Genomic DNA, 13,717 nt, shown 5'->3' on the forward strand with positions numbered 1-13,717 from the left:
TAAAAAGTAAATGTAATTTTTAAAAATCCATTTGAGTAACTTACTTTATACCCCTGTAGCCTTGCATAAACTGGGTTATTATATTGAAAAGTGAAAGAAGGTGAAATCAGGTAACACTTCTTTACAGAAAATGTGATACATCTAGGGAACAGTCTCCAATAGAACTTTGGCACATATGAAAAAACATATTGGGAGGATTTTAAACTCCCACCTTACCAACTTAACTAAAATGAAAGGATAAAACAAATACAAGGTGCAGCAATCATGCTTTATCCAATACCCCTTTTATACCGACCTGAAAATCCCGGGTTGATGCACGAGAACAACCCGGGATTTTTGTCAGTGTAAATGGATCCACCCGGGTCCAGGGACCCATGGATCCAACTCAGGTAGTATGCAGGGTTGACCACGGGTCGTCCCCATGTCACCCTGCAGTGTAAACAGCGCAATCCGGGTCACGATAACTTGGATCGTGCCGCATGTCAGCACGATCATCTCCAAGCGTCCACGGCAAGCAGCATAGAACAGCGCACCCCACCCGCCCACCCTGCCTCTAGAACGCTGCAGAGTGAGGTAAGAGGGAGGGGAAGGGAGGGGAAGAAGTGCTGCTCTCCTGTGCTGGAAGAGCCGGGTCAGTGCCGCAGTGTAAAAGGGGTCTGATCCGGGTTGGAAAAGTGTTCCAAATCCCGGGTCAGACCTGGGACTTTTGGTAAAAAAGGGGTATAATATAGCCTCACAATGACACAATGATTATACAACCATATCTGTGGTCAATTTGGAGAGATAGTACATATTTACTTTTAACATGATCTTTTATTATTTATTTAATAATTGCACTATGAGATATGTGTTTCACTCTAGCAGCAGTGACGACAAAATGAAAATACAGTGATATTGAGAAGTAGATTTCATTTTCAGCTTACTTTTCTGGAAATATTCAGAGCAGCTCTATACAAAGCTAATTATTTCATTAGATCAGCAATTTATCATTGAGAGCCTTAGTTGCCATGCTGCTTAATGGACTGGATTAAAACTAAATAACAATTGAAAAAAGTAAACGCTTTACTAAACAACATTGTACTAATAAATTTACGCCTGTTTTTCTTAAACTACCGTCTTTCAGTGGATTCCTCCATTATGTCCTCGTCCTTTATCTTAAAAAAGTGTTGCTGTGCTCTCAACTTCTGCTAGCAGTTCCCAACTTCTCCATCCCTGGTAACAAGAAGGTCATCAGCCCTACACTACAGTCCTGTTCCTCACACCGAAGCAGTAATAAAGTCCTACCTTTCCTATTTGAAAAACTTGCCCCACAAAAGAGATTACAAACATATGTGTGCATCATCTTAACTCCCATCTTCACTACATCAGACTTTCACTAATGGACATTCCCCCATGTCTAAAAGGTGCGTACACACTATAGCGATATATCTTCGGGGCCCCTCAGCCCGCCACACAGCCAATGGGGGGCGCTATCAGCGTGATCGCTCTTCCCCTTTGGCATAGGGGACTCTACGACTGCTGCTTTAGCAGCCTCGGACAGTCTCCCAGTGCAGCCCAGCACACAGCAGTGTGAGCTGGGCTGCTGTGACCTAAGAGGGATGGGGAGCGGTGCCGGACCCGGGTAATTAGTACCCGCTCGCAGCTTATTGCACCTGAAAAATGATCAGGGCTAATTGAATTCCCACCTGAGTGTGCCTGCTGGACTCATTCTCCAAAGTCATTTACTAACAATGCAACTCTATGTCATTGCACTGGTGGCATTTTCAAACCATCCCTGAGAATGAAACCTGTGAAATTACTTTAGATCTCTCCTTTTTATATTGAATACTACCAGGATTACTTCCTATTCTTATTGCCCCAGTGTGGCATTTCTAAATTATTTTAAATCTGTGACCAGATAAAATAATATGGGGCTGATCCAGAGCTGCATGCATGGAGGCCGTAAGTGCTGCTGCATATTTGCCTGTATTGCATCTATCTATATTACCCCTATCCATCTGATTGTAAAAGTGGCACTTGCATCATCCCTATACCTAGTGCAAGAGAGCTGTCTGAAATCAGGTGGATCTCTGCATACGCTTAAGGTGCGTACACACTGCGCGATTAAAGTGGACGACCGAACGATAACGATATCGTTAAGTCGTCCACTTTATCGTCCATTTTTAACACAAAAACGATGAACGATAATGACGACGCCCGTTCCCGCGGGTCGTTCGTCATTGTCGTTCATCGGGTTAACATGCAGGCCAACCTGACGATGTCGTCAGGTTGATGCATGTTGTGGAATGGGGGAGAGAGCCCGGCGCTGAACGATATCGTTAATGATATCGTTCAGCGGGTGTGCTCAATGTCATGAACGACATTGAGCACAGCCTGCCGGGACACACTAGACGATAACGCTCAGGGAGCATACTGTCTACTGTGTGCGCTCCTATAATATAAACCCACAACTGCAAAACACTGTCAGAACTCAGAAAAACGTTGCATATGTGTCTGAATCACCCATAGTGGTCTATTCATGAACATGAACTGGCTACAGAAAAATATCACTAAATATCGCATCACATCAGTTCGATATATAGTGATATTTTGTAGCCATTCATGTACACTTACCTGTCCAGCATCTTTCTGAGGTATGCAGCCCCTCCGCGATGCCTGGAAGCAGTGAGAAGACAGACATATCGGGTACCCAATATGCCTACTGCACATGCGCCGGCATCTGATAGCAGCAAGTCAGGTCTGACCTGCTGCAAAGGACGCTGGGTAACAGGGGGCAGAGCCAGCATTGGGTGATGGGCAGAGAGCTAGGTAGTATGCAACTTCTCTGCTCGCAGCACAGATCACGCCATCCTGCAAAGGGATGGAAAGCTGAGCTTTCCGTTCTTTTCTAAATTGCATTTGTATGGTGATGCGATTCATACACGAAGCGAGGGTGCCTATGGGGAAGGAGTAACCTTCTCCATGGTAACCCCCTGCATGATTTTCGGAAGGCAGTGAAAAGCCCTGTTTTCAGCTAAACAGAGCTTTTCACTGCTCTATGAATAGACCCCCATAGCTATAGAGCATACCCAGTGCTAAAAATCACAAGACCTGTCCACAAAACAGAGTTTAGCGCAAGTCTGAACCAGCTCCAATATGTGGGTAATCCCCTCAGTACTCCCAAACACTTGACAATCATCCCTTTATGTTTATATAAGGAGACTACACCGCCTAAAGCTTGGTATACACAGTCAGATAAAATGTGTGTGAGACAGACATTTTATGTGACAGCCTGAGACCCAGCAGATATTGTGGCCATACACTCTGGGATAGGTCTCACAGTTTATGGCCACATGATATCTGGGTTCCTTCCCGGGGGAAGAAACATTTCCCATTTCAAATTTGAAGAAAGAGGAAAAATGGTTGCCTGGGACATCGAATACACTGCCATATGCGGACGACAGACCAACTATTTGTAGTCGGTTGTTGAAATACACTGTACAGTTATCTGGTCAGTCCTCCAGATAAATGTATGCCCAGCTGAACACTCCTCCTTTCAAGGCTATTGACAGCAGGACCCTCAAGTCATTTTGTCTCATGTTTCAGGTCATTTAGGTTTGTTTTACTTCCCAATCATACAAGCTCTACAGCAGGGGTGGGGAACCTTTTTTAATTTTGATATATATATATATAACATTATTTGCGGGCCTGGTTCAGGACATGCCTCCTCCGCGTGACGTCACACGGGGTGGGGCCACAATCGGATGGAGCTGTAAGGGCAGCGGTGAGACCGTCTGAAGCATCCTAAGGATGCTCCAGGTGGCACTGCTACATAGATTCTGGCTGCAGTGTGCCATTCTAGCCAAATGAGGCTAGCAGAAAAAAGCTCAGAGGGCCGGACCAAATGATGCCGAGGGCCTTATAAGGCCCCCGAGCAGGAGGTTCCTCATCCCTGCTCTACAGAGTATGTTGATGCTTTGTAAGAATAGTAACAGATCTGCAAAGTACATATTGTAAGATTATTTCAAGTCATGACTGCATCAACTTTCTTTTTGTTTAGATTGGTGTCAGCACTAATCATGCCAGAACTAAACAAGTTCATGTTTACCTGACTCATGTTAACGTTAGGAGTGTGATTGCCATATAGTGGCCATAGAGACCCCTGACTGCCCGACCACCAGTGCCGTGGTAAAGCTGCAGAGTTGCCATGTCTGATTTTAGTGCCTTTTTTCTCCAGGTCAGTTCTCGTTTCAATAAAAAAAAAGGATTGGGTGTAAATGGAAAGCATATTAAACTGTAATTAGAATAAGAAGAATTGACATTAAATGGTTTCAAATCTTGGAATCATTTGGCCTTTTTTATATTAATGAGTAATCCTAATTTGCCTTGTAAACAGGTGAGATAAATGCAATGTTACAGGCAGCTGTGCAGCAGTGATTAAGATCATCAAATTGACCCAAGCTTTATGCCATCTGTTGCACAGCGACACTCATCCTCACCTCTTGTTTCTACAGCTTGGATACAGTTCCGGATGATGCTGAAGCCAATATTGTCCAGCTGGGCAGCTATTAGGAAAGACAAAGAAATAGATCATTTACCTGTTGTTAGAAACATAACACAATCATCTGTGTCAGGTAAATATTTAGCGAATACCAATAATTACAAGACAACACCACTGTTTTATTAAACCTATAAACCAGGGGTGGGGAACCTTTATTCTACCAAGGGCCATTTTGATATATATAACATTATTTGCGGGCCTGGTGCAGGCCACGCCCCCTCCATGTGATGTCACACGGGGACGGGGCAACAATCGCCGGTGATTACAGCAATGCCTGGAGCATCCTGAGGATGCTTCGGGGAGCTGTAAGGGCAGCGGTGTGACAGTCTGAAGCGTCTTAATGATGCTCCAGGCGGCACTATTGCATAGATTCTGGCCGCAGGGTGCCATTATAGGCATCCCGCTATCCAGATGAGGTTAGCAGAAAAAAGCTCCGAGGGCCAGACCAAATGATGCCGGAGGCCTTATACGGCCCCTGGGCCTGAGGTTCCCCATCCCTGCTATAAACATATCAAGACCATTTGTAAATATATTTGATCAAAGGATATTGTTTATACTGATGCAAGAACCCTGTAATTAATACAAATGCATGGTTCAATTGACACATTAAGACAATGACCATATACTTGCAATAAAAGTTTAAGAAAGGGCACATCCCAGTTTGAGTGAATAGGAAAATAATTTTAATGTCCGATTGTTTCCATTACCTGCGCCACCCCCCCAAAAAAAAAAAAACATTACAAAAACATAAAAACACTAACATTGCACGCCCAGTATTATCCCAACTCAATACAATACAATCACATTATTCACTTAAAAAATTAAATCTATGGTCACAGCCAGTGAGGATCTGAGGACTGTGTGTGTGGCTACTCCGCTGCAGAATCCAAATCCATGAAGCTCCCGATGCACAATTCTTGTGCAATGTTGTTCAAGAGGCAGTTTGAAACGCAATAGTGAGTGTTGCAACAAAGACTATTTTTACTCAATATCTGGGAGATGTATTAAGGGGCCTATCCATTAGCAGATGTTTATCTGAGCAATGAAAGACAAAAGATATCCCTTGAAAATTCCGGTGACTGTGATGAACGATATCTGTCATGTACATGATACATTTTGGCAAACAACGAATGATATCGCATGACATCATTCAGGGAGTGGATTTTTTTCTCTGCAGCTGCTGCTAATATCTTTCGTCGTTCACCGCATATAAACTGCCAGATATTTCAAATATCTGGCAGCGATATGTGATAATTGACCAACATGTTGGAGAGATGAAAGATTCAATTTATCGGCCGCGGGAGTGCGTATCCGTCATCGTTCAGGGCCTATCCATAGCAGATAAATTGAACGATTGAACGATATATCGTTCTATCGTTCAATTTATCTGCTAATGGATAGGCCCCTTACACCTTCGAGATAAAATCCAATTAGCTGTCATTTCATAGGCCGTGCTAGATAAGTGACAGAAGCTGATTGGTTGCTATGATCACCTCACTTTCTCTCTCTGGAATTCTTGGTACATCTTCTCTTATAAGATTCAGCAGTCAGCAGTCCTGTATTGTGACCTTGTGTGGCATACTACTGTTGCTCAAAGTCAGTAACAACACTAACAGTTGACAAGTGCAGCAGGCATTCATGAACTGGCTTGCTGGAAAGGCGGCATCTTATGGCAGTACCATGTTGCCTGTCACAGAGTTGTTCAGGAAGACCAATTTTACTGACATAAGCCCCTGTTGGCAGTAAGTGTTATTAAAATAACCAAATGCACTAATTAGCAGGGGTGTCCTTATTATGTATATCAATGGACATATACACACCCTAACATAGAATATAGATGGATTTTGAAACAGGAAAAGGGAGAATTGGAAAGCACAAACTACATATGGGTAAATGTATTTATCCCAGTGGAATAAGAATAGGATCTTATTGCTTTTCCTAACTGATCTTTATTATACTGAAACGCTGCAAAGTGGAAAGTCGCGTCTGGGAATTTATTACAGAGATAAAATATTTAGTTTGTGCAAAATTTTGATATCCTAAAGGCTTTCAGTTCACATACTCAAAGCAAGATCTGAAACAGTCAAACTAATAAAATATAAGACTCAATTAAGCAGGTTGCGGTAGGGCTCCAGTACCTTTTCTTATCTTCATAGGACTGACTGCATATAAAGTCTCTCTGCTTGTATGTATTCATTATAGTCCAATGCAATAGCACTATAGTACTCAGAGAGCACTAGTTGGAAATATTTAGGATTGATTACACCATACATTACTTACAAAACAAATATAAAAAATATAAATACAATGAAATATTTAAGCAGCTTAAAGGTGCCCATCCACTAGAAGACATGAAAACGACTGCACGATTATGACATTGTAATCATGCAGTCATTGTCAGTCTGGGATGAGCCTGTACTGAATGAGCAGTCAGTCAGTGTAGGCACAATCAATCATATGCAAACATGCTCAACCTCACGTTATCGTCAGGTTGCCCAGCATGTTTGCCCGATGGTAGATGTCTAACCGACCAGCGGGAGCGCGCATCGCTGATCGTTTTAGACATTTTTGCAAACGATTTATGAACGATTGAACGATATTGTTATCGTTCAATCGCTCAACTTAATAGTCTAGTGGATGGGCACCTTAAAGTTTAAAAGATGAGGTGGGAGTTTAAATTGAACTTTCAATGTCTCTGTGCAACATTAAAGCTTGGCTCCCTTCCACATGCCATATATGAAACTGTATACCTGCACATATGGCCATAGGACTGCACTGATTATGCACTTGCAGCACAATGCCTAAGCATTTTAGAAACTAACATTGCACTGTGTGGATAGCTTGAGATTGCAGTAGAACAGTCTGGTCCAGATGAAAATAACAGTTTACAAGAATCTATAAATTGCTGGCTTTCCTCCAATATGTGGTTTTATTCTGCCCGATTCAAAATGTAAATTTTACATCTGTGTGTAGACTCCCCTGGTCATACAGTAACTTATTTTCGCTAAAGTCAATACTCATGTATGCTGAACGCTCATACATGCCTACCCTCCCTGAAGTCGCGGCAGGCTCCTGATTTTTCGGGTAACCCACCCCACACCCCCCGGAAGGGTAGGCATCTCTACCGCATTCTGCCCACTTCCAAGTGAAGTGGGCAGAATAAGGAGAATTTTCTTGCGGACCGGGTGGTCCGCGAGTAAGGGGCGTGACCTAACGACGCCATTCTAATGAGAATCGCGTAATTTTGGCCTCGCCCCTTATGTAAATATGTGACGTTCGCGGAAAATTGCCGTGAGAGGGCAGGGCTTAATGGAGCGACCCATCCGACCCCGCCCCCAACACCTCCCACCTGCTTCTCCTCAGGAGGAAAACACCAATGTCGGCAAGAATGTTCCACCTACACGTCCACAACACTATGTCAATAATTACTTGCGCCACGCGGGTAAATATTATTCAATGAAACAGCATTTTATCGGCACGGTGTACCAGGGGTTAATGCACGCTAACCCACCGATTCTGCGTAAACTGCAGAATTAACGGATTTCCCCGCACGTTATCCCCCAGAGGGCGCCTTTTTTGCTGACTTTTTCCTCACAGCTGAAAAGTCCATCTCTGTAGTTTAATATGCAGGGTAAACCCAACCGATTGAATCTCCAGGCACGGGTAGTTTCCGCGAGGTTTAATTGAATTCCCCTCTTTGACTATGTGCGACTGTGCAGTAGCTGCTCAGTTACACACAGTAAGCCGCAGTGGAGATGTGGATGAAATGTGTAGGACTCTGAATCAAAGTTGTGTGTGTCAGCATGGACGTATGTGCAGTGTGACAAATCTCAAGATCATTGAGCAAAGTGGATTTGCCTGCAAGTCTAAATCAGTTCCTTAATGTGCAATAATTGTAACATGCAGATTTCATACTCAAAGACTCAGACAAGTACACAGCTCATTCATCTTTGTTCCATTACAATAATGCCTCTATAGATGAGAGTCCTGTTTGTATGAAGATCCTTGAAGTCTACTTATTTAGTACAGATTAGGGATGGCCATCAGTGGGTAACCATCTACGGTACCAACAGTGGTTATCAATTGTATAAACCCATTCAAAGAGAAACAATCGATGGTTTTAACCACCAATAGTCATCCCTGCTCTATGACATACTGGGCTGCCAGCCAATCAGAACTGAGGGCGGGGCTTCACAAGTGCATTGGAGGGCAGAGCTAGGCTCAGTGTCCTGGCATGATCCACTTAGCTGGCCGATGTTATCGCAGATTATCCGGTGCTGCGCTGCACAACGCAGCTCGGATAAGTAATGCATGCAGGAGGTATGATGCCTCCTGCTACATTACCATAATTGCAAAGCTGCTTGCGTGCAGTTTTGCAATGCCGTCCTCAGCTGAATCAGGCCCATTGGCTGTTTGATGGCCATTCCTAGTACAGATACTGTACATTCAAGATTTTCCTAATTCTAAAACTGAGGACTCAACATGTTCTACACCCCACAGGTAACTGCTTAAAGTTTTCCTCTCTAGACATAAGCAGAGAATTTTTTTTTTAAATCAATCCAGATGGCAAGGATGGGCCCAATTCCCACAAGCGAGTAATTGAACACATCAGCATCCTGTTCAGCTCAGATCATGAAAGGTCAGAGATTCTTTTGCTGCCTCATACCCTTTTAATCGCAAGAAATAATATCTAATTAAATATCCAAGCAGCTTTTATTGGCATCTAATTTGACTTTTAATGAGACACTACAGGGACAAGGGCTTATATCCGAGAGCTTGTTTTGTAAGATTCAGAACAAAAGATTTGACTTGCTGTCTCTCCCAGGAGTCAGCCTGAAATTCAGTAGCTGCTGTACAGTGCAGAGGACACCAGGCCTGCTGATCAGTGCCGACACTCTGCAGTCCGAGCACCAACAAGCCCACTTACCATGCTGAATGTTGCTAACCAATTCAATGGTCTAACATACTACACAATAAAGACTGCTTCAGTTGATAGAAATGTTAACATTTAAATAAAATGGTTGGAGAGTACTTATTTTAAATAGAAAAAGAATGTTGAAAAGCAAAGCAAACTACCTGTATGTATATAGCTTGCATATTAGTCCCTAGAAAGTGGTTTGTCATTGTTTCACTTACTATAGGCTACTTCTATAATTCACACGCAGAGCAGGAATAAGTACCCTCAATATGCTACAATTGACTTTGCGGTCTAAATACTTTCTAATTTCTTTGTTCTGTTTCTGCCCCCACCTTTTGCTTGCTTTACCCCTAAATATAATGATACTTAAGCAAAACAAAGTCCCCTAACTGAATTTCAGGTCTGACATGATTGGCTTTGCAGTAATAAGAGTGTGACTCGTGTTCACTACTGAGGCGCATTGTAAAAATAAGTGCAGCTCATTGGTGGAGGATGTAACCGGGAGGTTTGGACTGCCCTCCTGGAGTTTATTTTTGTTTTTCTAAAAAGTTGGAAACATTTGATGTTTTATGAAATTACTAGAGTAGTTTTGGAAAGAAACAGGGACATTTGCAACATTTGTGGGTTTTAAGCGTAGTGTCTACATGCCCAGTCTGCAATTTACTGCGTAATTTAAATTCTTAAAGGATTTGGGTTGGTAATATAGTAGACATTCTAAATATTTAGCTTATTGTACAGTGGATTCTGCAAACCAAACTGCTAGAGGTTTATATCCTTGCCCTCCTCCCCTAATGTCCCTAGTCTACTAGTAGAGTAAATATATTAACACTTTGAAATCTAGGAAATATATGAACTACAGATGGCTCCTCAAACACTGGGCGTCTTTACACTATATGGAGCGAGACACCCGGCACGGCTGAAACACTCAGAGGAGTAATGTACTATATTTTTCTGTAAATTGTGTCTTAGTCACATTGAAGACGCAGTAAAAAGACAAAAAAAAAAAAAGACAACTGTATGAAATATATGATTATTTATGAACAAGTGCCATCTCCTTCCAGTGAAGGCAACATTCTGTGAGCGGAAACAATATAGGACTGTATCCTATAAGTAAGAACCATGCCACCTTGTATATAGCAGTTAATGAATGGTCTCAGTGACCTCACATGTTCTTAGTACATCAATAGGCAGCCTTCTCCTGAATATTGATTAAGCTGACAAAGTGGCTGTCTCTACAGCTGCAGGGAACACGGACAGGTGAACTTTTAATCAAAACTTTAACTTGCTGCTTAAACTGAATGAAGATGAGCATGTTATGGAAGGTGTTTTCCGTCTTTGCCTCAATTACATGACAGATAATATAAATGTTCAACTGTTGCAGGAAAGGTGCATAAGCTTTAAACGTATTCTGTGTGTGTGGCAGGGTAGGGAGACACTGGTGCAAATGAGGTCATAGACCCTTTGCAGCCAAAGTGTAGTATTAAAACTATGTGCTACAGTCTCAGTATAGTAAATTATAATCAGCTATGGGATGTAGTTATGAGATTACCAGCCGCAATGCCGCCGGTCTCAATACCGTCACGGGACTTAAGATAGGCGTTGAAATACCGACTTCTATCTTAATCCCAACGCCACAACATAGAAGGACGGCTGCCCGAACGAAGGTAAGCTGGGGCGCCCTTGGTGTTAGCCGTGGTGGGGGGCTAAGATTTAGGTAAGACAGCAGGGTTAGCGTTAGTTTTTTTTTTTTGGGTTGGGTCATGCACCCCTAGGGGGGAGGGTTAGGGTTAGGCACGAAGGGAGGGGGAGACTTGGGTTTAGGGACTAATGGGGAGGGTTAGGGTGCGAGGTGTGGAGGGTTAGGCTACAAAAAGAGGGTTAGGAGGAGAAGGGGGAGGGTAAGTATACTTACCCGACCCCTTTCAGGATACCAACCATCGGTATGCTGCTGTCAGTATTTTGGCAGGAGGCATCCAGACAGCCGGCATTACATACCGATTCCTCAGCTATAGCTGGCAGAAGTGCTTACAGCATGGGAAAGTTAGCTTCTGCCAATATAACAGGGCACTGTAAAAAATCCACCTGTAGTAGTGAGCAGTGAACTGCAAATTCAGGTAATGCCGTGCATCAAAATACACTACTAAGGGAGGGGTGCTATGAGAGTTTATAAGAAAATACAGTGGTGTAGAGAAGCCTTTTAATGAACTTGAAATGGAAACACTGTTCATTCCACTCTCTTTATACTGTATATAATTCATGACATGAAAAGTTAATTGGGGATGGGCACCATAATTTTAAGTTTCCAAAACATTTCTTTACCAACATGATGGGCAGGTTTTAAATAATTTAGACCGAGCAAATGGGAACATCAAATGCTGAGCAGAGTCCAAAAAACATCAGGAACAGTATAGAGTAATCCAAAATGGAGCAAAGCCATCATTTACTCTACCAATGTAACTATCACCATATTGTCAAGATTTTTTTGCAACACTGACAGACTTCCTGGCGCACCTTATAGTTTGTTTTACATCAAAGGCACATTTCGCTTAAGTCTGTCATTTAGACCATGAACATTCCAGCCAAGTAGGCGGAGTTCCCCAGTTTCTTCAGTCTTAGGGTCTCATAAGCAGACACTGGATAGAGTAAAACAAGCAGGAGATAAAAAATAAAACACAGTGGGACGGCTCAAAGCGGAACCAAGCAGCCAATTTGGCGGTAGATAGCAGTGAAAAAAGAGCGAAAACTGCATATGCACATGTACACTGATGACAAAGAAAAACAAACTAACCCACCCTGTATAGCCATCAAAACCTGAGGTATACCTAGTCCCCATTCCCTAAATAACCTCCCCTAAACTACAAATAATCTCTGACTAAACCTTATATAGAGCACAGAGTAATGAGGGTATAGGAAATTAGACCCTATAGCTACATCCAGCAGAAAACTCCCTTGAGATATAACTAACTGGTTCACTGGTGGAACAATCAATTATTTATAAAACATGTATCAAAACCAATGACAAGAGAATATAAAAAATATATAGGCCAGCATATTATATTGAATGTACACTTACTTCCTGAAGAAGCCGCTGATTGATCTAATGGCAGAGAAAGGCGTAAAGGTCTCACAGTGGCAAGTCGTAAGTGTGATCATACTGCATATTCCGGCAACCCCGCTGGATACTAACGAATAGCGATATCACTTTGAATTTTTTTTTGCACGAACCAAAACCAGAGCTCTGAGGTGGAAGGACCAAGCATGAAATGTGAGGGCACCACGTTTCTGCAGCATTAATTACTGCTGATAAGACATCAGCTCTCCTTTCTCTATAAACTCTGGAGGAACTTATATCTATGAACATATTTTACTAAAGTCTGACAAGTCACACCATCTAACATTGTCAGTCTCTGTGTTATTAATACTTTGGATGACTATTCAAAAGACTTCCAGTATATTACATATATATTTTGTTTGGGAGTCTGCTACACAAATATATCCGGAAGCACTGGCATGTCAGAATCAAAAGATAATTTCTGGGTTTGGGTCTAATTGAGAATTAAAAACAGCTGTGGGATTATTCCACTCTCTGTCCAGCGCTAAACTGTGTCCTTTCCTTGTTTCAGCATATTATATCAATCAAATATAAAATACAAAGTATTAGAGCATATAAGCTCATATAGATTACAGCATGTACTTTTAGTAGTGTACGGAGCAGACACTTAAAGTGAGCAAAATAAAGAGAGAATTAAAACATGTAAATTTCAACAAGGAGCACGGGGCTGCCGCTCCAACCAGTCCTCTGCATCTTTGGGGTTAGCAAAGAAATGAGTAGTATTGTCGTGCACCACTCTCAATCGTGCAGGAAATAGCATGAAATACTGGATATTACGATCACATAGTTTACACTGGACTTGCAGGAACTGTGAACGACTCTTCTGCACCTCCAATGCAAAATCTGAAAAACTGAAACAGAATGGTTCTCAAACTGCAGTAGGTCATTAGTACAGGGCAATCGGAAAACAATGTCCCGATGTTTGAAAAGTAGCAGACGGGCAATGAAGGTTCTAGCAGGAGCTCCAGGTGGAGGAGGCATTGAAGGGATCCTATGGACACGTTCCACAGCGAATTGGAGACTGAAAGCTTCCGGAGTGAGTAAATGAATTAGCCAGACCTCAAGAAATTTCTTAGGCGTCGAGCCTTTAGCCCGCTCAGGAAGCCCAACGAGGCGAATATTATTGTGTCTAACCCGCCCCTCAACA

General features: G+C 42.5%; 1 protein-coding gene across 7 annotated transcripts in view; it reads right to left on the reverse strand.

Annotated features, from left to right (window-relative positions):
• The window catches only part of ARHGAP26 (Rho GTPase activating protein 26), a 629,130-nt gene that overhangs the window by 338,582 nt on the left and 276,831 nt on the right, over positions 1-13,717 (reverse strand). For all 7 annotated transcript variants that reach the window (XM_088444111.1, XM_088444115.1, XM_088444112.1 and 4 more), the window contains exon 13: positions 4,479-4,544. In XM_088444111.1, coding sequence (XP_088300237.1) covers positions 4,479-4,544 — 66 coding nt within the window. The remainder of the gene's footprint in view (positions 1-4,478; positions 4,545-13,717) is intronic.

This window comes from Taudactylus pleione, unplaced genomic scaffold, assembly GCF_031769625.1.
Source record: "Taudactylus pleione unplaced genomic scaffold, aTauple2 ptg000349l, whole genome shotgun sequence".
Classification (NCBI taxonomy): domain Eukaryota; kingdom Metazoa; phylum Chordata; class Amphibia; order Anura; family Myobatrachidae; genus Taudactylus; species Taudactylus pleione.